Source organism: Mustelus asterias, chromosome 19 (assembly GCF_964213995.1).
Source record: "Mustelus asterias chromosome 19, sMusAst1.hap1.1, whole genome shotgun sequence".
Lineage (NCBI taxonomy): Eukaryota > Metazoa > Chordata > Chondrichthyes > Carcharhiniformes > Triakidae > Mustelus > Mustelus asterias.
This window is the reverse complement of record NC_135819.1, coordinates 47,797,466-47,822,128: the sequence shown is the minus strand read 5'-3', so window position 1 is coordinate 47,822,128 and position 24,663 is coordinate 47,797,466. Positions and strand designations below refer to the sequence as shown.

Below are 24,663 nucleotides of genomic sequence, written 5' to 3'. Positions count from 1 at the left end.
GGCAAAATACTGTGGAAATCTGAAATAAAAACAGAAAATGCTGGGAAAACTCAGCAGGTCTGTCAGCATCTGTGGAGGGAGGAACAAGAGTTAACATTTCGTGTCCATATGACTCTTCTTCAGAGCTACAGTTCTTTTTATCTCTCCCGAATCCTGGCTATGCTATAATATATCATGCAATTTAATGAAAAAATTTCAGCGAGGAACATTAAAAGATTTACTGTGCATAGCAGAATTGTCATGCAAGAAATGAGCATTTGGAACAATTAGAAGAATCCAGACAAAGGGAGCATTATGTAAGTAATTAGAGTGTCTGCTTTTGTGACACGGTCGCCATGAGAATGTAGCATCTTGCTTAATCTCCTCCCCAATGTCACAGTTTCTTTTGACCATGCTCTATTCCCCCGGATATTGTAACTGCATTAAGTGATAATACATGTGTCAGGCTCGAATGGTCTTGATTAAATGGCTGATATTGTATTAATCTGGAAAATATCTGAATTTTTAATTGAGTCTTCTCGATGTTTTGATTTCTGCACAGGAAGTTAGAAGTTGTGTGTCAGCTTGATGAGCAAGTTTTAAAGAAACTGAGCCATTAAAATTGAGGGGGGCGTGATCTTACCGGCCATTCACGCCCTGCTCCCGCTGCGGCAAGGGTGGAGAATTTAGCACGCAGCCAAATCTTCATTCACTGCAGCGGGACCAGAAAATCCCGCCGGCGTGAACGGGGGTAAGATTCCGGCCATAAACTCTCTTTGAAGGCTTGTCAGCAATGAGAGGAAGTGAGCAAGTGGATGGCTCATTCAGAAGTGGCTCATGCCACAGAAGTGAACGGTCAGATGTCGTGCTCCTGTACTGTGCAGTCCAATAATCCCAACTGTCAGAACTCACGGAGCAGTTGTCAAGAGCTGTTGTGAGCTGGTCTCGCTGGGGCTGCTAAAATTAATGATTCACACTTTTTTACCTTTGGCTTGAGGTCAACCTTTTTGTGCAAGTCAGTAGCACCAATGCAATAAGAGTCAAATTTAAGAGTCAAACTGTTCCCAAAATGCATTCATTGACAACTTCATGTGAGCACAATCGCACCAAAGTTGGGCATATTCTTTGATGAATGGTGATGGGCCGGTTAGCCGAGTGCACTGCAGTATTGAGTGCAAGTTTATCAGACTCTCTAGAGAATGAAAGAATGTCTGATGCTCCCTGTCACAGTAAAATTGTCTGTTTAAACCATGGGTGTTGGTTCTAAGTAGCACCTAAAGGGCACCTTTAGAAGCTTTATTTGAATTATGGGACAGAGTGCACTCCTGGCATCTATTGAAGTTAATTCATGCACATAAATTTCATGTGTAAAATCATTGCTTTGCACCGGATTGTTAATGTCCTCCTCCAACCCTCATCCTCTCCTTCTCCTTCCTTGCTAACTCACTCTCTCTCTCAATGTTAGTCGAACATAATTATTCCCTGCCAGCGGCATTGCAGTAAATTGAAAGTTGCACTGCTGAACAAAGACTTACTTTGACTGTAAATTACGAGGTTGTCTAGTTGTCACTCTGTAGGTGTTTGAACATATTGAATTTAATTAATGAAGTGAGCAATGACTCTCTGGTAACTGGATCTTCCATTTTCTCTCTGCAGGAACTGCAATCCGTCACTGCAATGAAGAGAAAGGCTGGCTCCCTCCAGATCTTTTCAACTGTACCACGCTCACCTTCATTCAGCTCAAGTCTATTGTAGGTCCCCTTGTTGTCCGCACCATTAACACAAAAGCAAAAAAAACTTCAGATGCTGGAAACCTGAAACGAAAATAGAAAATGCTGGAAATACTCAGCAGGTCTGGCAGCATCTGTGAAGAGAGAAACAGAGTTAACGTTTCAGATCAGAGAACAAGCAGCATCTGCTTGCATGCTGTCCAACTGCTATCCCTTTCGCAGAGCCAAGAGCGGATGAAACAAAGGCTATTAAAGATTAATAAATGTGATCTCATAAACACCAAGAACTGTGTTTGACCTTCAGAAATCTACAAATCACAGTTTTTTGCAGATTCATAGAATCCCTACGGTGCAGAAGGAGGCCATTTGGCCCATTAAGTCTGCACCATCCACAATCCCACCCAGGCCCTATTCCTGTAATGTGATTTATTTACCTTGCTATTCCCCCAACACTAAAGGCTAATTTATTATGGCCAATCAACCTAACCGGCACATCTTTGGAGTGTGGGAGGAAACTGGAGCACCTGGAGGAAACCCATGCAGAACGGGGAGAATGTGCAAACTCCACACAGACAATGACCCAAGCTGGGAATTGAACCCGGGTCCCTGGCGCTGTGAGGCAGCAGTGCTAACCACTGTGCCACCGTGCCGTCCCAAAACATTTTTGAATATTTTTCGCACTATGTTTTTATTTTTTATTTTATACATTGCGGAGATGGCAGCAGCCAACCCTCAGACTCCAGTCCATATCTGTCAGTAACCAGTCACTGCACGTGTGGAATTGCTCGAGTTTTCATACAAATTGATTCCTATCTCTCAAAATGACAAAGCATCCATTGTGAGCTTTTATAGAGTTGGTCAGGACAGACATAGAGACCAGCATGTGGAGAATCATCACCCCTAAGGACCAAGGCTCCCAAAATAATTGCGGGTTAAGACCCCATAGGAGAAGCTGAGCGGATCATTGCCCTTGGTAGGCAACGTGCTATCTTCCAGCCAGCCTTTAGGTCCTATCTGTATCATCTCCATGTTATAAAGGACTCAGGGCAGCACGGTGGCACAGTCGTTAGCACTGCTGCCTCACAGCTCCAGGAACCCAGGTTCAATCCCGGCCTCGGGTCACAGTCTGTGAGGAGTCTGCACGTTCTCCCTGTGTCTGCGTGGGTTTCCTCCGGGTGCTCTGGTTTCCTCCCACAGTCCAAAGATGTGTGGATTAGGTTGATTGGCCATGCTAAATTGCCCCTACTGGCAGGGCAAAAAGGTGGGGTTGCGGCAATAGGGCCTGGATGAGATTGTGGTCGGTGCAGACTCGATGGGCCAAAAGGCCTCCTTCTGCACTGTCAGGATTCTATGATTCTATCCATGGAAATAATGTGAAAGTGAACACAAACATGCTCTGCTGCACCTTGATGCTCTCCTGAGTGAAGCTGGTTGTGGAGTGTTCCTCTGTTTTGTGGTACAGTTGTTGGGGGGGCATCAGTATGCTGACCCTATTGTAGAGTAATGGTGAAAATGCATTTTACGCTCATAATGCAAAATGCAGCTCATTGTTTGACAAAGGCTCAGATGTTACAATCTTTTGTTGTACAAATTTATAGAATTCTTTTGTATTTTACAAACAGATGGAGAAACTGTATCGCAATGAAACCAAGATGGATACGCAGAATTCGAAAAAAATTGCCAACCTGTTACAGAATGCCACAAAACACACACCAACGTATTATGGGAATGACGTGAAGATTGCTTATGAGCTGATAAAGAGGATTCTTCAGTATGAGGGAAACCAACAGGACTTTGAACTGGCAGCAACTCAAGATGTTGAGTTCAATGAGGTATGGATCGGTTGTTGCCTGGTCCAAATTTATATACCCACCTGGAGATGCTGTTCTCTATTTAGGCTCCTTCCTGTGAAACATTATCCTGTCTGTGAGGCATTGTTCAAGCATTTAAAGAAAGAAACATTTCCATTTATATATAGCATCATAAACAGCCACCAGACACCCCAAAGTGCTTTACAATCAATGTAGCATTTTTTTATTCATTCGTGGGACATGGGCTTCGCTGGCTGGCCAGCATTTATTGCCCTCACCTAGTTGCCTTTGAGAGACAGTAAGAGAGGAGGTTACTGAACGTGGTCAATGTACTTGTTACTTAGTAGGTATGGAATCATAGAATCCCAACAGTACAGAAGGAGGCCATTTGGTCCATTGAGTCTGTACCGACCACAATCACATCCAGGCCCTATTCCTGTAACCTCGTACATTTACCCTGCTAATCCCTCTGACATGGCCATAATTTTTGAATGTAGTTATTGTTGTAGTGTAGGAAACACAGCAGCCACTTTGCACACAGCAAACTCCAACAAACAGCAATGGGATAATGACCAGATAACCTGTTATTGAGACATACTATTGACCAGGGCACTAGGGATAACTCCCCTGTTCTTCTTCAAAGATAATGCTGTGGGATCTTTTATGTCACCTGAGAGGGTACTCGGAAATTCAGTTTAATATCTCACCTGAAAGACGGCTCCTTCGACATTGCAGCACTCTGTCTATTTTTCACTGGCGTGCCAGCCTTGATTTTTGTGCTCAGCTCCTGAAGTGAAACTTGACCCCACGACCTTCTGACTCACAGGTGAAAGTGATGCCCACTGAGTTGTAGTTAACATAATAAGACATCCAAAATTACTTTCCAGTACCTTCCATTTCAAAACTATCTGTACTATAACATAATCTTTCCAGCACTTCCCCCACCCTTACCTCCAATAGCCTGCAGATTGGAATCTATTTTCTCTTGGGTAATTTTACATAGGCTGAGTACAAGGATATTTATGGTGCAGGTATAATGGAATGATTTCTAAAGTGCCCACGGTCAGAGATTTTTATATCTCGTGCTAAATTTAAAATCAACCCTGAAACTATCTCCTTTATATTGTCTCCTTCATCCTGCCCTTTAACTGAGTTCCACCTATGCCTGCTAACTGCAGTTTGTAACAGTTACATGGCATTAAATTGGAAGGGGCAATGAATGGGGCAACTCCTGTTTTTTTTATTGTTTTAACAAATGGGTTAGGGTGAGAATAAAAATTTAAAGTTTATTTATTAGTATCACAAGTAAGGCTTACATTAACACTGCAATGAACTTACTGTGAAAATCCCCGAGTTGCCACGTTTCAGCGCCTGTTTGGGTCAATGCACCTAACCAGCACGTCTTTCAGACTGTGGGAGGAAACCGGAGCACCCAGAGGAAACCCACGCGGACACGGGGAGAACATGCAAACTCCACACAGACAGTGTTAACCACTGTGCCATTGTGCCATCCCAATAGCAGTATCATGTGACAAATAACACAGGAAGCCATGTTGTGGTGAAATATTCTGCTGGTGACAGAGCATTGGTTATATATATATATAGTATGAGATTTTCTGATCTTTGGGATTCCACTGAAATCTACCCCCACCATGAAATCCTGGGTGGTGGGATGGGCAAGCCATGCAAAACGCCATAGACTTCGGCCCAACCAGAAGATCCCGCTGGTAGCTAATGGGAAAATCTGCCACTGGGCTGAAACATTCTAGCCATAAAATGGGCATGCGCTATTACAGGGCTGGTCTGTGTAGCTTCTGCACTGGGACATATGGACAGCCCGTTCCCACAGGTGAACAGGCCCGTTGGCCAATATCTGGAAACTACATGCACCCATTCATGGTCAATATGGGTTGGTAACTTAACTTCTCAAATACTGTTTAATAGCAATAACCGCGTGCTGTAATTCTGAATAAGATTCTTGGCTGAAAGCAGTGCAGTATTCTATTGGATTGCAAAGACCAGAGCCAAGAAATTTCCCATCCCACCTGCCACATGAATCGTAACAGGCGGGACAGAAAATTCAGCGGACCGTCTAATGATCCATTGAGCTTGGGTGGGATTTTCCGGTCTTGGGGCACGCACGGCTGGAAAATCCCACCCATGTCTACTATTCACTGGCTAATTGTGTTAAAGCCCAAGGGTTTAGGAATGTCAGGCCTAAACTTAATTAGTCCTTATGTAACCTGCCTAGTAACATGTTCAGCCATCGGGAAAGAAGTCTGCTTGAGATCATGGCCACTGTTTAACACGCACAGACGCACATTGAAGTTTGACGTCTGAACTTCACATTCTGCGGTTGTATATACTGTACATTCAGGTCAAAGGCATTGGGAGGAATGGCAGAACATTCCTTCATGAACACTATCATGTGAACATATGAACTCCTGAAATTTGGGCTTTTGGTGTAAGCCACTGACCATGACCCTTGATATCAGAGCTAATTACTTTAGAGTACTGACTCTTTCCTCATTAGCTCCAATGGAGAAATCTTTTCCTATGTTTTCCCAAGGGGCGCTTCTGGCTGGAGCCTTTGACAGAGCTGGAATTTGTTGTAACTGATACTTGCTGCGCTCTGGGCTAAAGGTCTTGTTGGGCAGTGTCATTTCTTTGTATTTTTAAAACTTGGTAACCTTGCCCAACGGTGAAAATGTGATCCGATGGTTGGAACAGTAAAATGTGACCTTGTCTAATCTACCCGTCTCCAGCTTTCTATAACTTGGCGTGCAAAGTAAAATGTTGTGAGATGTTGTCTGAAGCAGTGATGTAAATTTTAAGCTCTAGTTAGCAGTATGGGATGGCATGAGGAGAATGTGATACTGGCTTGTCCCTTGTGTCAATGACTAGTTACTGTATATTTTGACATTCCAGAGAGGTTTCCAGGAGCTAACCTTTCTAACTCTGCTCTTGTTACTGCTGACATTGCCCTGTATTGAGTTAAATGCTAGTTCACCATAGCCCTGGATCTCAGCATACTGATGTAGTTAAGTATGGTTTCCACCTTAGGCCCTCAGGGGAAGTTCAAGTTCAATATTGATGAGTAAAGAGGGCTTTCTGCAGAGAAGAGAACTTTGATGAGGAGCTGGGACATTGGAACAATGGGGATGGCCTGGGCTGCTTTAGGTCACCTTTGTGTGACTGGTTAGAGAGCCTATAGAGATTTGGGAGCAGATGGCCAGGCCACCCTATAACACAGGTTACGGAAAAAAGTGGTTAACATCTCTTCTCAATGTCTCAAAGCAATGCAAGTTTTGTTCTTGTGCCCTGAGCAAGTTGGATTCCTTCTCTAATTGATAGTTAATGCTTTCTTAAGGATGCCAATCCTTCTTTGAGTACAGAAAGCAGTAGATTTCTATATGCTAATGACATCAAAGGATACAGGGATAGCGTGTGACAGTGACATTGAAGTAGATTATCTAATTGAATGGCGGAGCAGGCTCAACAGAACCTATTCCTCCTCTGTCCCTTTGCCCACTTCATGCGAATGCATCCATTGGTACCTAATACAAAATGACCTGCAGACCAAGCTGCCATATTTACACAGATGTACGTGTATTTACAGTGGCAAAATATTAGTAATTCTGAACCAAGTGTATTACTTGTCAAATCAACTGCCTGTAGTTTAAGTTTTCATTCTTATAGTTGTGTTATTTTTAAAAAAGGATAAGTCCATCTTTTGAATCATCCGGGAGTTAACATTTGATGTTGCTACCATGATAAAGGATGTGAATTTGGATTCTGTGCAAGGCGCAAAGTCCTATATGCCTATATTTGGACTACAGTTTTGTCAGCAGTCATGCCATATTTGCAATTGCGGCATAGTTTTGAACTGGTTATATAGAGACAGAGAATAGGATTAGGACCACCTTGTGTTTTTACGACTATGGTTTAAATTTTGTTTTCTATTTAAAACACTGTTCCCAGCAAGTTAAAGTAATGATACAGGGACTTCAGTATTCACAAATGAAGTATCATTTACAGCAGAACAAATCATGCACTGAAACATTCTGCCCCAGAGAGGATATTAATTGGTGACTTTGGCCACAATTCTTAAAAAAGCTTAAAAGATTATCCGTAAATAATACAGCACCACAGAGAGTAATATTCTTGTTCAGTGGTAATTGGAATGGATGTTAGAAACAGCTACAAAATCTCCCTTCATCTGGCACCTATCCCGGGCAGAAAGGTCATTCACGACTCACATAAAAAGAGGAATTTATAATTCTTACCTCTGGCACTAGCTCAATTGGAAGGCATTTTACAATTTAATTTGATTTGATTTATTATTGTCACATGTATTGGGATACAATGAAAAGTATTGTCTCTCGCACGCTATACAGGCAAAACATACCATTCATAGAGTACATAGGGGAGAAGGAAAGAATAGAGTGCACAATATAGTGTTGTAGTTACAGGTAAGGGTGTAGAGAAAGATCAGCTTAAAACTGAAGTTGAAGTGTTTGTCCTCGATTTTTGTTTCAGAATATTATCAAAGCTGCCAGCGCCATTTTGGATCCTCAGAACAAAGAGCACTGGGAACAGATCCAGCGGACAGAAGGAGGCACCGCACACCTGATGAAACACTATGAGGAATATGCACACACCATAGCTCAAAACCTGAGGAAAACCTACCTTCGACCCTTCACCATCGTCACTCCAAATCTGAGTGAGTAATGAGGGACAATTTCAGGTGTATTGTAATTGCTTCAGAATGACGGCCCCTTCCTGGGGGGAAAAATACCATTGGGCCAGATTTTCTTTGGGGGGGGGGGGGGGGGTAGGGTAGGGGCTAGTGTGGGTGTCTCATGTTCAAACCAACCTCGGGATGTTGTTGGGTGTAGATTAGCGCAGAACCCTAAAGTTGCGGCCTGTCACTCTGTAGGCAGCGCTGCAACCCTCACTCTGCCCCATAATGAGAACCTCATCACTTGCCACTCCCGCATCACTGTTAGAAACCCCAAAAACGTTACACCTTGTTCATCAATCAAGAGAAATTGGGTTTTTAATGTTGATATAATAACTTTTGATGAACAACAGAACTGGCCCTGAAGACAATAATGATATGATTGTGGAATTAAATGATTAATTAATCGGTATTTTAAGCTAAATCTATAAAATAATTGCTCCGTTTTTTTTCCCACAACGTTTTGGCTTCTACCATCGCCCTATATGCATGTCCCAGTCTTTAATTTGCTCTCTGTCGTAAAATTATTTTACTGCTTTTTGTTTTCTATTTGGGTGTCTGGAAATCCTTAATATGATTCGCTGCTTTGGCAGCCTGAGATATCTCTGCAGTTCCACACTGGGAAATATCCAGTAAAGGACACTACAGCCAGTTGTAGTGCAGTGCACAGAAAGAGGTGCAAATCTTGTTAGATCTCTGCGAGATTTACTTTGAGTGATCACCCTTGCTTTGCCACTAACCTCAAGCTCTGTCCAATGTTTTAATGATGAGTTAGTATACTTAAAACCATGGTCAGTGGACGTACTGTGGTACAGTGTATTGATATTTTAACATGCGCTAATAGCAGTCATCATGTCTCCTGCATTGGGAGTGCCAGACTGAAATGCATGATCTGTCAGACTCCAGTTCGAAGTCTCACAACACCAGGTTAAAGTCCAACAGGTTTATTTGGTAGCAAACACCATAAGCTTTCGGAGCGCTGCTCCTTCGTCAGATGGAGTGGAAATGTGCTCTCAAACAGTGCACAGAGACACAAAATCAAGACACAATATCAAGTTTGCTACCAAATAAACCTGTTGAACTTTAACCTGGTGTTGTGAGACTTCTTACTGTGTTCACCCCAGTCCAACGCCGGCATCTCCACATCAAGACTCCAGTTCAACAGCTTAGTCATTAGTGTCCCAACAATTCGCCCACCAATGCATTAATGGAACTGGCATGAATGCTGTTGCCTTCCACATTAACAATACAGACTTAACTAATCCTGCCTTGGTGCATAGATTACTCTTTCTTTCTTGATTTATTTATGGAGCCTCCTTCAGCCTCAGAGAGAGCAGCTAAGTCCTGTCCAGTGCTCATGTTGATGACTGCTCCCTCAGCCCCACCTATTGCACCAGCCAGTTCCATCCAGTGCAGTCTCGATAGTTACTACTTGAAGACTCTATGATCAGTAAGTAGTCTCACATCACCAGGTTGAAGTCCAACAGGTTTATTTGGTAGCATGAGCTTTCAGAGTGCTGCTCCTTCACTTGGTGTTGTGAGACTACTTACTGTGCCTACCCCAGTCCAACTCCACATCACACTATGACCAAAAACAGAAAATGCTGGAAAATCTCAGCAGGTCTGACAGCACCTGTGGAGAGAGAATAGAGCCAACGTTTTGAGTCTGGATAACCCTCATCAGAGCTATTTGAACAAACCTTGGTCTTAAATGACTGCGCCCAAAGTTGTGAACCAACAAAGGAAAAACTCCTCTAACGATCTCTGTGCCATTTAAGAGTCTGCAGGAAGCCACTTCTGAATCATATAATAGAGAACAACGTCCATTAAAATATATATTTTAAGTGCCTTCGGTTTAAATGCACAACCCACAATTGTCAAAGCAACACTTTGCCACCAATCTGGGCTTGATTTTTATCTTCCTTTTATCTCAAGTCATCGCAGTTGAACTCTTCGAGATGGCGAACTTTCCAGGTGCCAGCATGCCACAATTCGAGAAAATCCATGAGAAAATTCCCAAAGATCTTGAATCCAGTGTGTTCTTTCCAGAAGCTCTTCTCAAAGCTGGAGGTGATAAAGGTACATCACACCTACTTCTGCCTTCTTGCTGCATTGTTTTTATTCATATGGAACTGTGGTTTGTGTTTTCTAAACTTGGCCATGAGTCACATTTGAACCACCATCCACGTTGAGTTAAGTTAGTTGATCTTGACTCGAGTGGACCTGGGATTCAAGTGCTTGCATGGAGGAAGAAAATAGATCAGCCAAGACCCCAACCCAGATTGCTATCCATCAGAACTGAAATGTGTGCACGTATTGGGTGAGGACAGGATACAATTCAACTGCACTCTGTTCATAGTTGAATTGCCTGCCAACATCTAGTGTTTTGGCCCTTGTCATGAATGGCCACTCTGATAGGACGTTGCCAGCACCTATAGAAAGATGTCCGAGTTGATGTGTTCTTTTATAGAATCATAGAATCCCCACAGAAGGAGGCCATTCAGCCCATCAAGCCTGCATTGACAACAATCCCACCCAGGCCCTATCCCCATCATCCCACATATTTACCCTGCTAATCCCCCTGACACTAAGGCTGGAATTTTACCGGTACGCCCGCCCGAAGCACGTAAGATCGCATCCTAGGCCAACGGAGGATGCTGTTCTGTGAGCCTCGCCCGCCCCGATTTCAGGGCGGGCATGCCAGTAAAATCAGGGCCTAAAGGTCAATTTAACATGGCCAATCAACCTAACCTGCACATCTTTAAAGTGTGGGAGGAAACTAGAACACCTGGAGGAAACCCACACCGACACGCGGAGAATGTACAAACTCCACACACACACTGACCCAAGGTCAAATTGGGGTCCCTGCTAACCACCATGCTGCCCTTTTGGGGGATGTGGGGTAAAAGTGGAAACATCATGAAAAGGACCATCACATTTTTTTTTATTTGTGTCTTCGGGACATGAGCGTCGCTGCCTAGGCCAACATTTATTGTCTGTCCCTAACTGCCTTCCATTTTAGAGGGCATTTGAGAGTCAACCATGGTGGCCGGACCTGGTATGGATGGCAGACTTCCTTCCCTGAAGGAAACCCAGATGGGTTTTTACAACAATCAATAATGGTTGCACCATCAACATTAGACTTGTAATTCCAGTTTTGTAGTGAGTTCAAATTTCACCATCTGCCGTGGTGGGATTTGAACACGGGTCCCCAGACCTTACTCTGGGACCCTAAATTGCTAGTCCAGTGACAATACCACTGGGCCACTGCTTCCTCAAGAAAATAAAAGTTTATACTAGAGTTATGGGTTTATTTAGCTAAAAGAAATTCATAATTTTTTTTATTCATTTGTGGGACATGGGTGTCACTGGCTGGCCAGCATTTATTGCCCATCCCTATGTGCCTTTGAGAAGGTGGTGGTGAGCCGCCTCTTAAAACGTTGCAGTCCATGTCCTGTGGGTTGACCCACAATGCTGTTGGGGAGGGAATTCCAGGAACCCAGAGACTACGAAGGAACGGCAATGCATTTCCAAGTCAGGATGGTGTGTTGCTTGGAGGGGAACTTGCAGGTGGTGGCATTCCCATGTATCTGCTGCCCTTGTCCTTCTAGGTGGAAGTGGTTGTGGGTTTGGAAGGTGCTGTCCAAGGATCTTTGGTGAATTGCTGCAGTGCATCTTGTAGATAGTACACATTGCTGCTACTGAGCGTCAGTAGTGGAGGGAGTGGATGTTTGTAGATGTGGTGGTAATCAAGCAGGTTGCTTTGTCCTGCATGGCGTCAAGCTTCTTGAGTGTTGTTGGAACTGTACCCATCCAGACAAGTGGGGAGTATTCAATCACACTCCTGATCTGTGCCTTGTTGATGGTGGATAGGCTTTGGGGAGTCGGGAGTTGAGTTATTCGCCGCAGTATTCCTAGCTTCTGACCTGCTCTTGTAGCCACTGTGTTTATGTGGTGAGTCAAGTTGAGTTTCTGGTCAACGGTAACCCCAAAGATGTCGACAGTGAGGGATTCAGTGATGGTTACATTTAAGTGCATTGTCTTCATCAATGAAGACAATGCATTTAAGTATTTGAGAATTTGTGTAAATTCAGAATGCTGAAGTTTAAGCACTAATGTAACAGATAAATTGTTTTCCTTTTCATTTGAACTGTTCATGGGTGAAGAATTGATGCCTTTGAAGGCAAGCGTTCAGTCAAAGTATTATATCAACTTCACAGCAGTGTAATGTCAACCGACATCAGTGATATGGGACTTTAATCATTAATGAAACAAAATGAAAGAGTTTTTTGTATAATCCTTTCTTGGATGCGTAGCTGCTTTCTTACGCTGGTGAGGTTGGTCATATGCAATTGTGATGTGCTGCGTCACCACAATTATTTAAGAGTCAGCTCATTCAAATCCTTATTGAGCGCCCTGCCAAATAAAACCCATACTGAAAAACAGCCTTCACAAACTTCAATTAAGAAAATAAAAGTTCTTACTAGTTTTTGGGTCGTACAGAGCAGGAAATTTGAAAGTTTAGTCTCGAGTCTGTGCTGACTGAATTGATCTTATCTAGATCAGTTGTAGGAATGCCGCATTTGGCTTCAGCGTTTCTGGGTCAGGATGGGGAAAATGAGCTGAAGGTTTCACTTGTGGTCACTATCCGACACTGCCTACAGGGGTTTCACATGTCAATATTAGGGCGACAACAAGATTAGAACCAATGATTCCCTTAATCGGCGTACATGCTATAATTGTGTTGGTACTGTGCCGGCCGTTTACAGGATGTATCCTTGAAAATAGAGGACGTCACGGCCTTGCAAAAATAATTCCAAACACCACATGTTAAACAAAACCAAAAGAACAAAGAAAATTTAGAAGGATCATTTGTCAGGCTTTGCTGTGATAATTCTCATGGTCTCACAGCCTGCCAGCACGTAACTGTCTAGGCTGACATGTGAAATGTCAGCCTAGACAATGTCAAACGCTTGGCTGTTTATTGGCTATGGCAGATAACTGGTTTAGTCACTCCATAACGGATAAGCTGGATCACATAAAGCATTATCGCGTATTGATCACCTCCGGCAAATTGTTCTCCATCCTCCCAGAATGCAAAGGAAGCTCCCAGCCTCTTGTTTGTTCTGCAAACCATCTTTTTAAACCCCTCTCTCCTGTCCCCTTCACCCTTGCCCCCACCGTGGGAGGAGTTCATAGGGCAGGATTTTGAGGATGGTGGGATTTCCCCGTTGGAAGAATCGATGGGGAACACATCTCTGCCAAAACTGGCTTTCTCTACAGCCAATTAATGCTCCCAAGGAGCACTGACTAGCTGGAGATGGCACTTCTGCCTCTCACTCGGGAGAAAGTCTTTGCCTCAGAGAGCTATCAGCCAGACTGGTTGACTGGCACCTGTCTAGTCCCTGCAGTGCCAGAAGCTGCAGTGGACAGAACTGCAAATAATCGCCAGAGTCTAAATCCCAGGAGCAGGTAGGTGTGGGGAGGAGAGGTGACTCCTGTGGAGGGAGTAGGTATTTGAGCAGAGGGTGGGGGCTGGAATGTTGATGGAGAGGCCATAGGGAGGGAGCACTAAGGTGATCAAATTTTATAGGGATGCCTGATGTTGGTAAGTGGCTGATAGTGGTGAACCCACTTCCAAACAGAGGCTTGAGCAGAATCACTTTCTGGGCATGGCCCTGCCCCTGAACTCTTCCCGTCAGCCTGAAAAATTGAGACAGGGCAGGAAATGGTCCTTAAACAGTGGTCATTAGTTGGCCACTTAAGGGCCTCAATGGAGGAAGGATGGGTGGGCGAGCCTAGTACTCGCCAATCCCACTATAAAATTGCAGAGACGTTGGGGCAGGCTGGAATCAAGCAGGTGGGCCATCTGAGGAATTTCTGTAGCCTCTGACACAGGGTGGACAGGCTTTGGCGTCAGCAGATGAGTTACTTGCTGCAAGATTCCTAGCCTCTGACCTGCTCTTGTAGCTAGAGCACAAATATGGCTAGTCCATATATATAAGTTCAGTGGTCACCCCCCCACCCCCAGGATGTTGTTGGTGGGGGATCCAGCAGTGGTGATGCCATTGAATGTCAGGGGGAAATGGCTAGATTATCTCTATAGCAGGACAAGTGCCACATATTATTAGGAACTATTACTTAAACAAAAATGCCCAGGATTCCACATTCCAAAGATGTGCGGGTTAGGTGGATTGGCCATGCTACATTGCCTCTTAGTGTCATGGGGACTAGCTAGGGTATACATGGGGTTATAGGGATAGGGCCTGGGTGGGATTGTGTTTGGTGCAGATTCGATGGGCCAAATGGCCTCTTTCTGTACTGTAGGATTCTATGTGACTGAGATTCTAGTTGAAAGTGTAAAAAGATTGTCTTGATTAAATTCTGCATTACAATGTCTCCTAATAAACCTCCAGGACAGGACAACCATCCTGAACACAACACTGGTGGGAAGTCAGAAGGTACATTTTCTAAAAGGAAGAAGAGAAATACAGATGAATCCCACCAGCATGCCGTTGCTGTGGTGATCATTTACAGATCACTGGGATTGCTTTTGCCTGAACGATACGATCCTGATCGAAGAAGTATGAGGTAAGATTTTTCACACGTTTATTGCACACTCAAATTTATAAAACACCTGAGTTTTTCCAGCTTGGAATTTTGAAAATAAATTAATTCTATCCATCACGTCTAAACTTGACTAATCATTGGCCAGTTTTCTCAATTTCTACATATCCATCTCAATTCGGAAACGAAAAGACAAACTTATATCCTGAGAACTTGGTAATTCGTACCGAATCCTAAATCCAGATGAGGTGAACTTTAAAGTCTAATTCTATTCAGCAAATTCCAAATACAATAGGTATCACTTCCAGCCATTCACAAAGATTCACTGTCTACAAAATCCATAGCTTCTCAACAGGGTAATATTGGATTCCAGTAGATTTGTCTGGACTGTAACTTTCTAACTAAAGGTAAATTACTCCTTGGGTCATTTCAGAACAAAAATGTTGACCATCGGTATGTACAAGTAGTCAAATTCATAAATAGCTTTCTCAGAATTGACACAAAAAGATAGCTGTAGATATCTGTCTGCATTACACAGCAGTTCTGAAGTGGGGAACAGAACTTGCAGTTGGCCCTAGTTTTTAAAAGAAGTGATACAAGATGGAGACCAATCACAGCTATTTGTATTTTTACTTTTGAGACAATTTAAGGATGCATTTTGATTTTATTTATCATTATTGTCACATGTATTAGTATACAGTGAAAAGTATTGTTTCTTTGCATACTCTACAGACAAAGCATACCGTACATAGAGAAGGAAAGGAGAGAGTGCAGAATGTAGTGTTACAGTCATAGCTAGGGTGTAGAGAAACATCAACTTAATGCGAGGGAGGTCCATTCAAAAGTCTGATGGCAGCAGGGAAGAAGCTGTTCTTGAGTCGGTTGGTACGTGACCTCAGACTTTTGTATCTTTTTCCCGACGGAAGAAAGTGGAAGAGAGAATGTCCGGGGTGTGTAGGGTCCTTAATTATGCTGGCTGCTTTTCCGAGGCAGCAGGAAATATAGACAGAGTCAATGAATGGGAGGCTGGTTTGAGTGATGGACGTGGCTTCAATCACGACCCTTTGTAGTTCCTTGCAGTCTTGGGCAGAGCAGGAGCCATATAAAGCTTTGATACAATCAGAAAGAATGCTTTACTATGGTGCATCTGTAAAAGTTGGTGAGAGTCATCGCTGACATGCCAAATTTAAGGACCGAAACATTTTTAAGTGTTGCCTCAAGTCTTTCCTTGCCTGAATCCTTATGGATGGATTTATTTATATGGATCTCTTTTCAAAATATTGTTTTCCTTCAGAGTACCTAACCGACCAGTCATAAATACACCCATCGTAAGTGCTACAATTTACACTGAAGACCAGCCTTTGCCACAACAGTTGGAGAGTCCAGTAACCCTAAAGTATCGTTTGTTTGTAACGGAGGAGAGGACCAAGCCCCTCTGTGTATTTTGGAACCACACTCTTGCGTAAGTGAGACAAAAAGAGTTTGGGCTTGTACCTTCTCTTTGAAACTGAAGTTGAGCTGATGAGATAAAAATAATATAAATTTCCTGTTGATATACAAAGGGTCCAGTGTGCATCCTAATGACTTTTTTAGGTACCTGATTTGGTTGTGCAGTCAACTTATAGCAACCCTTCACTGTAACACCGTTTGATCCATCATTGCATCTAGTATAAAGCTTATTATATCATTCCCTCATAATTAGAGAACTGTTTAAAACACCTCCTCACTAAGTCTGCTTGTCTCAATCCCAAATTGATGCCATTAGAGATGCTCCACTTTGTTTTACATTCAACCTCATTTTCTTGAGCACTTTCAGGCTGTGAAAACCTGCAGGCCTTTTGGCACACTCTCATCCACAGTTACATACAACATTTAATTCAGAAGTAAGATGAGCACATTTCAAGAGTTAATAGGAAAGGAATAAAACTCATTCAGAGTATGGGTTAGACATGCTCAGTATTTAACAGAGGCACAAATGTTAGAAAGTTACACAGTTTGGGCTGGTGGTTCGTGGTTCATTTGTAATCCCTTTATCTGTTTCCTTTGATAGGATTGGGGGCACAGGGGGGTGGTCTTCCAAAGGATGTGAACTTGTCCTACGCAATGAGTCGCACATCAGCTGCCAGTGCAATCACATGTCCAGCTTTGCAGTGCTCATGGACATCTCCAAGCGGGAGGTAAGTTAGATCTGATCACATGACCAGACGCATTGTGCTCAAAGCAGTACAGCACACATTTTCCAGTTTATTAAACACATTTTCCACTTATTAAACACAGGCAGAGACATGCCTTGCTTTTTTGTCTTATTTGCCAACGTTAAGATCAGTTTTCAGGACTTGAGCAGTCTTTTTAAAAACAAACATAGCCTGTAGCAGTGCTGTGTCTTTTTGAACTATTTATTAGAGTATTACTGATACTCAAGCCTCAACAGGGCTTCAGCATTTAGTAGAAAATGAGAAGGCGGGGTTATGTAAAGATGTCTATAACTGGTATTAATTCTGAATATGTCCTCAAACATGAGTTAGTTAACAGATTCAGGAATGTCGTGAAATTGATTTTAGTTTGTCCTGTTTAGTTTCTTTCCGTTTCTGCCCAATACCCTTTAAAATGAAAGGAATGTTTGCGAGATAGAATTCATTAGTGACAAAGAATGGCTAATGGAGGCCCATTGTTCCCACATTCGCAATTTGGGGTGGGTGGGGGTGGAATGTTACAGCAACATAGCAACATCTGGGTTACTGGGCTGTGCTTGCTCTTGGGAATGCTAGAAACACTTGCTTTTGATAATTGCTGTGTGCTCTCCATTTACATGGACCCTTGTACTGCTCTGTACTTTCTCCAGCATAACAGCTGTTTCCCTTCCTAAGGCCCGGTGAGCCGAAGGATTTATGAATATGTTGCCCCTGTCCCTGTCGGCTGTAACCATAATACCTGTGGTTTTCCAGCACAGGTTCAATTCCTGGCTCTGTCAATTACTATGAACCAAAAATGGAAATCGAAAGGCAGAAGCCAGCAGCGTAAAACCATGGGGCAATCATATTAATGCTGTGACTAACAGTGGGCTTCATTTAATAATAGTGATAAAACAGTGCAGATGTTCCGTTGCAACTAAAAGGGGGTAGTTGAAATTTTTTCCTGGACACATTAGTGACACTTTGAAATCTCCCTGCCTATAAAGTCCATAGAACCCCTACAGTACAGAAGGAGGCCATTCAGCCCGTCAAGTTTGCACCAACTCTGAAAGAGCATCATCTCCTGGCCCATCCATGCCCTATCCCTGTGATCCCACACATTTACCATGGCTGATCCACCTAACCTACACATCTTGGGACACTAAGCGGCAATTTAGCATGGCCAATCCAGCTAACCTGCACATATTTGATTTATTATTGTCACATGCATTAGTATACAGTGAAAAGTATTGTTCCTTGTGCGCAATACAAAGCATGGGCCTTGATTTCAAAATCAGGCCTGTTTTTGGTGGGTGAGCAACAGGAAGTCGTGGCAACTCCCTCTCTCTCTCTCTGGCCTGGAAATGATACCTAAAATATTTTCACACTCGCGCCTCATTTAAATAGTGCCAGTCAACCTCCCAAAATGGGATATCACCAAGAAGTGGTGGAAAATTGCCTGGCCAAAGGCGGCCTGTCAAAGACAGGTGAATGACAGGAGTGGCTGCAAGACTGTCCGACAGGGATCGAGTAATTGTGGGCCGGGGAAGGGGAGACATTAGAGACCTGATCTTTCCTTGGGGAGGTTGGAAGGGCAACTCCTATCCTTTACTTGGCTGTACGAGGAAAAGCAGAACAAACTTGCATTTATATAGCACCTTTCATGAGGGATGTCCCAAACTGGCTCGATAGGCAAATATGTATTTCTGAATTGTGATGTAGGGGAATTAAAAAAGGGACATATTAAAATGTACCTTTTTCTGCTTTTGTGCTGTGTTGCTCTGACAGGAATCTCAAAGCTGCTCACGTAGTAAATATTGCAGTTGGGACCCAATTGCATCAATAAGACCCAAAAAGAATATTTTTAAAAGGGTTTGACTGGTTTTCACAGAATCATAAAATCCCTACAGTGCAGAAGGAGGCCATTTGGCCCATCGAGCCTGCACCAACAACAATCCCACCCAAGCCCTATCCCTATAGTCTCATGTATTTACCTTGCTAATTCCTCTGACACTGAGGGGCAGTTTAGCAAGGCCAATTCCACATAATCTGCACATCTTTGGACTGTGGGAGGAAATCAGAGTACCCGGAGGAAACCCACGCAGTCACGGGGAGAACATGCAAACTCCACACAGACAGTGACCTGAGGCCGGAGTTGAACCCGGGTCCCTGGTGCTGTGAGGCAGCAGTGCTAACCACTGTGCCCCGTGCTGCCGGCTTTGCTCGAGTGCCTTGCTTACTGCTCAGGGGAGCAGGTTATAATTGGCGTAGGTCAGTTCCTGGCAGCTTCAGGAACCTTGGTCCTCGAACATCTTCAGAAATTGGAAAGATTTCTATGGAGGTTAATTTTACCTCTTGATGATCTTCAAGGGATTACAGGGCGTAAGCGAACGGGCTGACTTTAACTTCCCATTCATCTGATTTCACCAGTGGGTATGGTTAGAGTAACTCCACAATGGTTTACCCTGGTTTATCCAGTTTACCCTGGTGAGAGTTCTCCAGATGATGCCAAGACAAGGACCTTGGCAAAGCCTTGCATCGAACTGGTGAACATAAAATGCTCAGCAGTAGTAATAATTCTTGATAAATTGTTGTTGCCATAAACTAAATGTGCAGAAAAAACAGTGCTGGAAAGTAATGTTGTTTTAGTTGTAACCGTCAATTTTAATAAATTAACTTATTGGTTAAAACTGATTGTTTAATGTTTATTAAGGGACTGGTAGAGCTATAACTGTTCCCTGGTACATTGATTTTATTAATTTGCAGCATTGTTGTTTGTTGAAGTACTATCTTGTTAGCTGAATTACTCCTGGATCAGCAGTCACTGTTTGGTGTCCTCTCGCAGAAGGAATTTTACTATTCGTATATTCACAGTGTATACTGAAACGCTGCTCCACAAGTACCTCAGCAAAAGTACCACTGACTATAAAATAAACCTGAAGGGGTCACAAACAACACAAGCCAAAGATCAGACATCACCATTAAAAGTGATCTTTTGGTGTATCATTAAAATAGTTTGTCGCTGTAAATTTATCTCATTAAACATTAACGTCAAACATTACAGCAATTTCCACAACATGTCAAAAATATTTCTAGTTTGTTTTTACAGTTTTCCATTAAACATGTAACGTGACTACCACGTTCTGTGTAAAGGTCAATTTGTAAGAATCCCTTTATGAACAATCACCCTTTTTGGGGATGGGATGGGGGTACAATGGTTAGCACTGCTGCCTCACAGCGCCAAAGACCCGGTTCAATTCAAACCTATTGTCACTGTCTGTGTGGAGTTTGCACATTCTCCCCGTGTCCATGTGGGTTTCCTCCAGATGCTCTGGTTTCCTCTTGCGATGTGTGGGTTAAGTTGATTGGCCATGTTAAATTGACCCTTAGTGTCAGGGGGACCAGCAGGATAAATACATGGGGTACGGGGATAGGGCCTGGGTGGGATTGTTATCGGTGCAGGCTCGATGGGCCAAACGGCCTCCTTCTGCACTGTAGGGATTCTATGATTCTTATTTAGGAAAACTACCTCTGGGCGAGGGGCACATCAGCTATTAATTTCAATTCATGGGAAGGCAGTTATGGACAATGCTGAACTTCTAGATGAATCACTCTGGGTCATAGATTTCTCAAGGCCTTATATTAATTTAGGATTCTGCTGGTCTGATATGAGGGGTGTTGGAGCTAGTCTTCAGCAGTTAGCTTCACCAGCTTCCTCCAACATGTCTCGGGCATGCAAGTATCCAGTAAGCCAGTTGAAACTTCATGAAAATGCTCCCAGCAAATTTGGGCACCTTCAGGTTTGTCATAGGCAGTGCTACGTAGTGCCCAACTTTTTGACTTTCCACCTGTATGACCTTTAATATTCCTGCAATCGATTCTTTTCTAGCATGGTGAGGTCCTGCCATTGAAGATCGTCACCTACACCACTGTCTCAATATCCTTGTTTGCCTTATTTGTGACGTTCCTGTTCCTCATGCTGGTCAGAACCCTGCGCTCAAACCTCCATAGCATCCACAAAAATCTGGTGGCAGCTCTCTTCTTCTCAGAACTCGTCTTCCTCATTGGAATTAACCAGACAGACAATCCAGTAAGTGCTTTTTTTTTCATTCATTCGTGGGACATGGGTGTCACTGGCTAGCCAGCATTTATTGCCCATCCCGAGTTGCCCTTGAGAAGTGATGAATGGACTTCTTGCAACTGAGTGAATTGCTCGGCCATTTCAGAGGGCAGTTGAAAGTCAACCACATTGCTGTGGCTCTGGAGTCACATGTAGGCCAGACCAGGTAAGGACGGCAGATTTCCTTCCCTAAAGGGACATTAGTGAGCCAGATGGGTTTTTCTGACAATCAACAATGGTTTCATGGTCAACAATAAGAAGATAAGAACTAGGAGCAGGAATAGGCTATCTGGCCCCTCGAGCCTGCTCCGGCATTCAATAAGATCATGGCTGATCTTTTTGTGGACTCAGCTCCACTTACCCGCCCGCTCACCATAACCTTTAATTCCTTTACTGTTCAAAAATTTATCCATCCTTGCCTTTAAAACATTCAATGAGGTAGCCTCAACTGCTTCACTGGGCAGGGAATTCCACAGATTTACAACCCTTTGTGTGAAGAAGTTCCTCCTCAACTCAGTCCTAAATCTGCTTCTCCTTATTTTGAGGCTATGCCCCCTAGTTCTAGTTTCACCCGCCAGTGGAAACAATGTCCCTGCTTCTATCTTATCTATTCCCTTCATAATCTTATATGTTTCTATAAGATCTCCCCTCATTCTTAATAGATTCTTAATTCCAGATATTTTTTTATTGAATTCCAATTCCACCATCTGCCATGGCGGGATTTGAACCCGGGTCAAGAACAAGGAACAAAGATCAGTACAACACAGGAACAGGCCCTTTGGCCGTCCAAGCCTGCACCGATCACGTTTACCTATTTAACCAACCGCTTATATCCCTCTATTGAACCTTTCCCCCCTTATCTTGAACTTGTGCCCCCTTGTAATTGTCATTTCTGCCCTGGGAAAAGGCTTCCAACAGTTCACCCTATCCATACTTCTCATAATTTTATAAACTTCTATCAGGTTGCACCCTCAGCCTCCGTCTTTCCAGGGAGAACAATCCCAGTTTATTCAATCTTAATCAGCGTCCCCAGAACATTAGCTGAGTTTCTGGATTTAACACCACTAGGCCATTGCCTAATACCTCAACACTATTAAATCAGTCGGGTCAACTGTGAATATTCTCAGAACTGTAATGCATAATCTAATTCGTGATTATCCAATATTTTTCCAGATCTCAGTAATTTTCTCAGGAAATTGGTTACAAATTCAAAGCAGGTGGATGGGATCAAATTTTATTCCATGTACTAGATACATGGGAATGGTGTGAATTGAGAATGGGAAACCTTTATCCATTTCCTAATGAGAAAAATCAATGTTTCAGGTGTCCCATGGTTAATTAGTTGTGGAAGGTTGTCACATCTGAGATGAAAATTGCCACAGTGGGGTCGAAATAGAATTTGTTCTTGCTGTTTTTAATTGAGGCTGGCAGATTTCCTTGCTGTCTGTTCAGACTGCTATCTAACTGATAACAGCAACAAAATCGATATTCTAGTGTTAAAATTCAAGCCCCAGTAGTCATCTTAAGACTTTGAAACCCTGTAAATAGTATGGAGCCTCTTGAAGTGTGCAACAGTGTGACATGAAACAATAATTTACAGTAATGCTGAACTTGATTGGAATTGTTTAGTGTGTGGAATCCCAACAGCACATACATTACACAAAAGCGATGGCTCCTCATATCATTAATCATCCCTCTGTAGTCACTTCTCGATGGATCTATTGTATTCTTCTTTTTGCAGTTCTGTGGTTATTTTGCTTGCACAGTATTTAAATCCTCTTTCTGTCCGCGTGAGATCATATTTGCAGCTCATTTGCAAGGGACTCACTGCTTTCGAAATGGAAAGATTTGGAGCATTCGCCTGATTTTCACATTGCACAAAAGGAAATCTACAGTTTCTGAGCTTCATGAGTTTTTTTCAGACTTTTTTCTAATTGATTTTATGCAAAAATCATATTTGCTCCCCAGCTCAAGTCTCATCATAGAATCATAGAATCCTACAGTGCAGAAGGAGGCCATTTGGCCCATCAGGTCTGGACCGACCATAATCCCACCCAGGTCCTACCCCCATAACCCCATGCATTAACCCTAGCTGGTCCCCCTGACACTAAGGGGCAATTTACCATGGTCAATCCACCTAAGTAACAAGTCTCACAACACCAGGTTAAAGTCCAACAGGCTTATTTGGTAGCATAAGCCACAAGCTTTCAGAGCGCTGCTCCTTCATCAGGTGAGGAAGGAGCACCTGATGAAGGAGCAGTGCTCCGAAAGCGTGTGCTACCAAATAAACCTGTTGGACTTTAACCTGGTGTTGTGAGATTTCTTACTGTGCTTACCCCAGTCCAACGCCGGCATCTCCACATCAATCCACCGAACCCACACATTTTTGCTGCTTAACAGGCACACCTTCATGTGCCTGATAAGCGGCAGTGATTAGATTTTAACCAAACACGGCCCCAAATGTTTCTGAACCAACCGAGTATTTCCACTCACATAGAAAAAGATCATTTAATTTTTAACAAGTTCTGAACAGAATCCATCCACCTTAATACTTGTGGTCATTGCCAGAGGAAACTCATTAGCAGCATCTAGTGGAAACATACATTATTGCAGGCAAAGCACTCATCAGAAAGCCTCTGAACACAAGTAGATGGGAAAATCTGAGAACTTTGGGAAGCTCAGGGGTGCTGCTTTGTGTCTGGCAGCTGGGCTGGCAGGCTGTCCTTTGGAAGTTTGACCTTGTCTGACGATATCATTCACTGCATCAGGCTGAAAATGAGTCCAGAGAACAGAAAAGAAAAAAAATTGCTAATGTGGACCTTAATAAATTGGATCCTGCAGGTGGCTAATGAATAGGGTTACATGCCAGCTGTACATTTATCAGATTTTAGGGCCTTGATATTTGTCTGGAGGTGCAGAGTGGGGTGGTGGAAATACCCAGCAAGGGCGGGAATGCATTCCCTGTTTTTCGCATTTTAATTATTGAGAGGTAGGTATAAGAGTCAGAAACAAAGACTTGGAATATTGATCTTCTGCGGGATATCATTGTGAAAAGGATGGTGGTGATACAATATGACCCTGAAGATGAAGGTCCAAAGCTTTCTGCAAATTGAGCCTAGGATTTATTCTACGTAATGCTGGTGTACTGCAGACACCAATTGGATATCAATAGAGTTCACTGGTTGTGCCATCAAAGCAAAACTCCCCACCACCGATAACATAATCCGAATGGAGCAACTGATAAAGCTACATTCAGTGTATGTAGGCACACATTTGGATAATGCTAAGATAGCTTCTTAACACAGGTGTGTCAACTCGGTGGAAAATAATAAATGTTACCCGGGACTATAGCACTTTATCACAGCTTATCATAGGTGAACTATTTAATTTCTGTGCAAGTAAAACATGAACAATCGAACAATTTGCATGTGTTTGGGATCCATCCAAACCCTTGTTAGTCTTTGATAAAGAACAGCAAACATTAAGAGAGGTCTAATTATGTGGATTATCGAATATTGTAAATGATTAAAATTCAATTTGCCAT

At 43.1% G+C, this 24,663-nt stretch overlaps 1 protein-coding gene across 6 annotated transcripts in view; it reads left to right on the top strand.

Annotated features, from left to right (window-relative positions):
* The window catches only part of celsr1a (cadherin EGF LAG seven-pass G-type receptor 1a), a 324,635-nt gene that overhangs the window by 274,018 nt on the left and 25,954 nt on the right, over window positions 1–24,663 (top strand). For all 6 annotated transcript variants that reach the window (XM_078235521.1, XM_078235523.1, XM_078235517.1 and 3 more), the window contains exons 18-25: window positions 1,636–1,730; window positions 3,332–3,541; window positions 8,060–8,243; window positions 10,197–10,340; window positions 14,678–14,852; window positions 16,123–16,290; window positions 16,879–17,005; window positions 20,889–21,089. In XM_078235521.1, coding sequence (XP_078091647.1) covers window positions 1,636–1,730; window positions 3,332–3,541; window positions 8,060–8,243; window positions 10,197–10,340; window positions 14,678–14,852; window positions 16,123–16,290; window positions 16,879–17,005; window positions 20,889–21,089 — 1,304 coding nt within the window. The remainder of the gene's footprint in view (window positions 1–1,635; window positions 1,731–3,331; window positions 3,542–8,059; window positions 8,244–10,196; window positions 10,341–14,677; window positions 14,853–16,122; window positions 16,291–16,878; window positions 17,006–20,888; window positions 21,090–24,663) is intronic.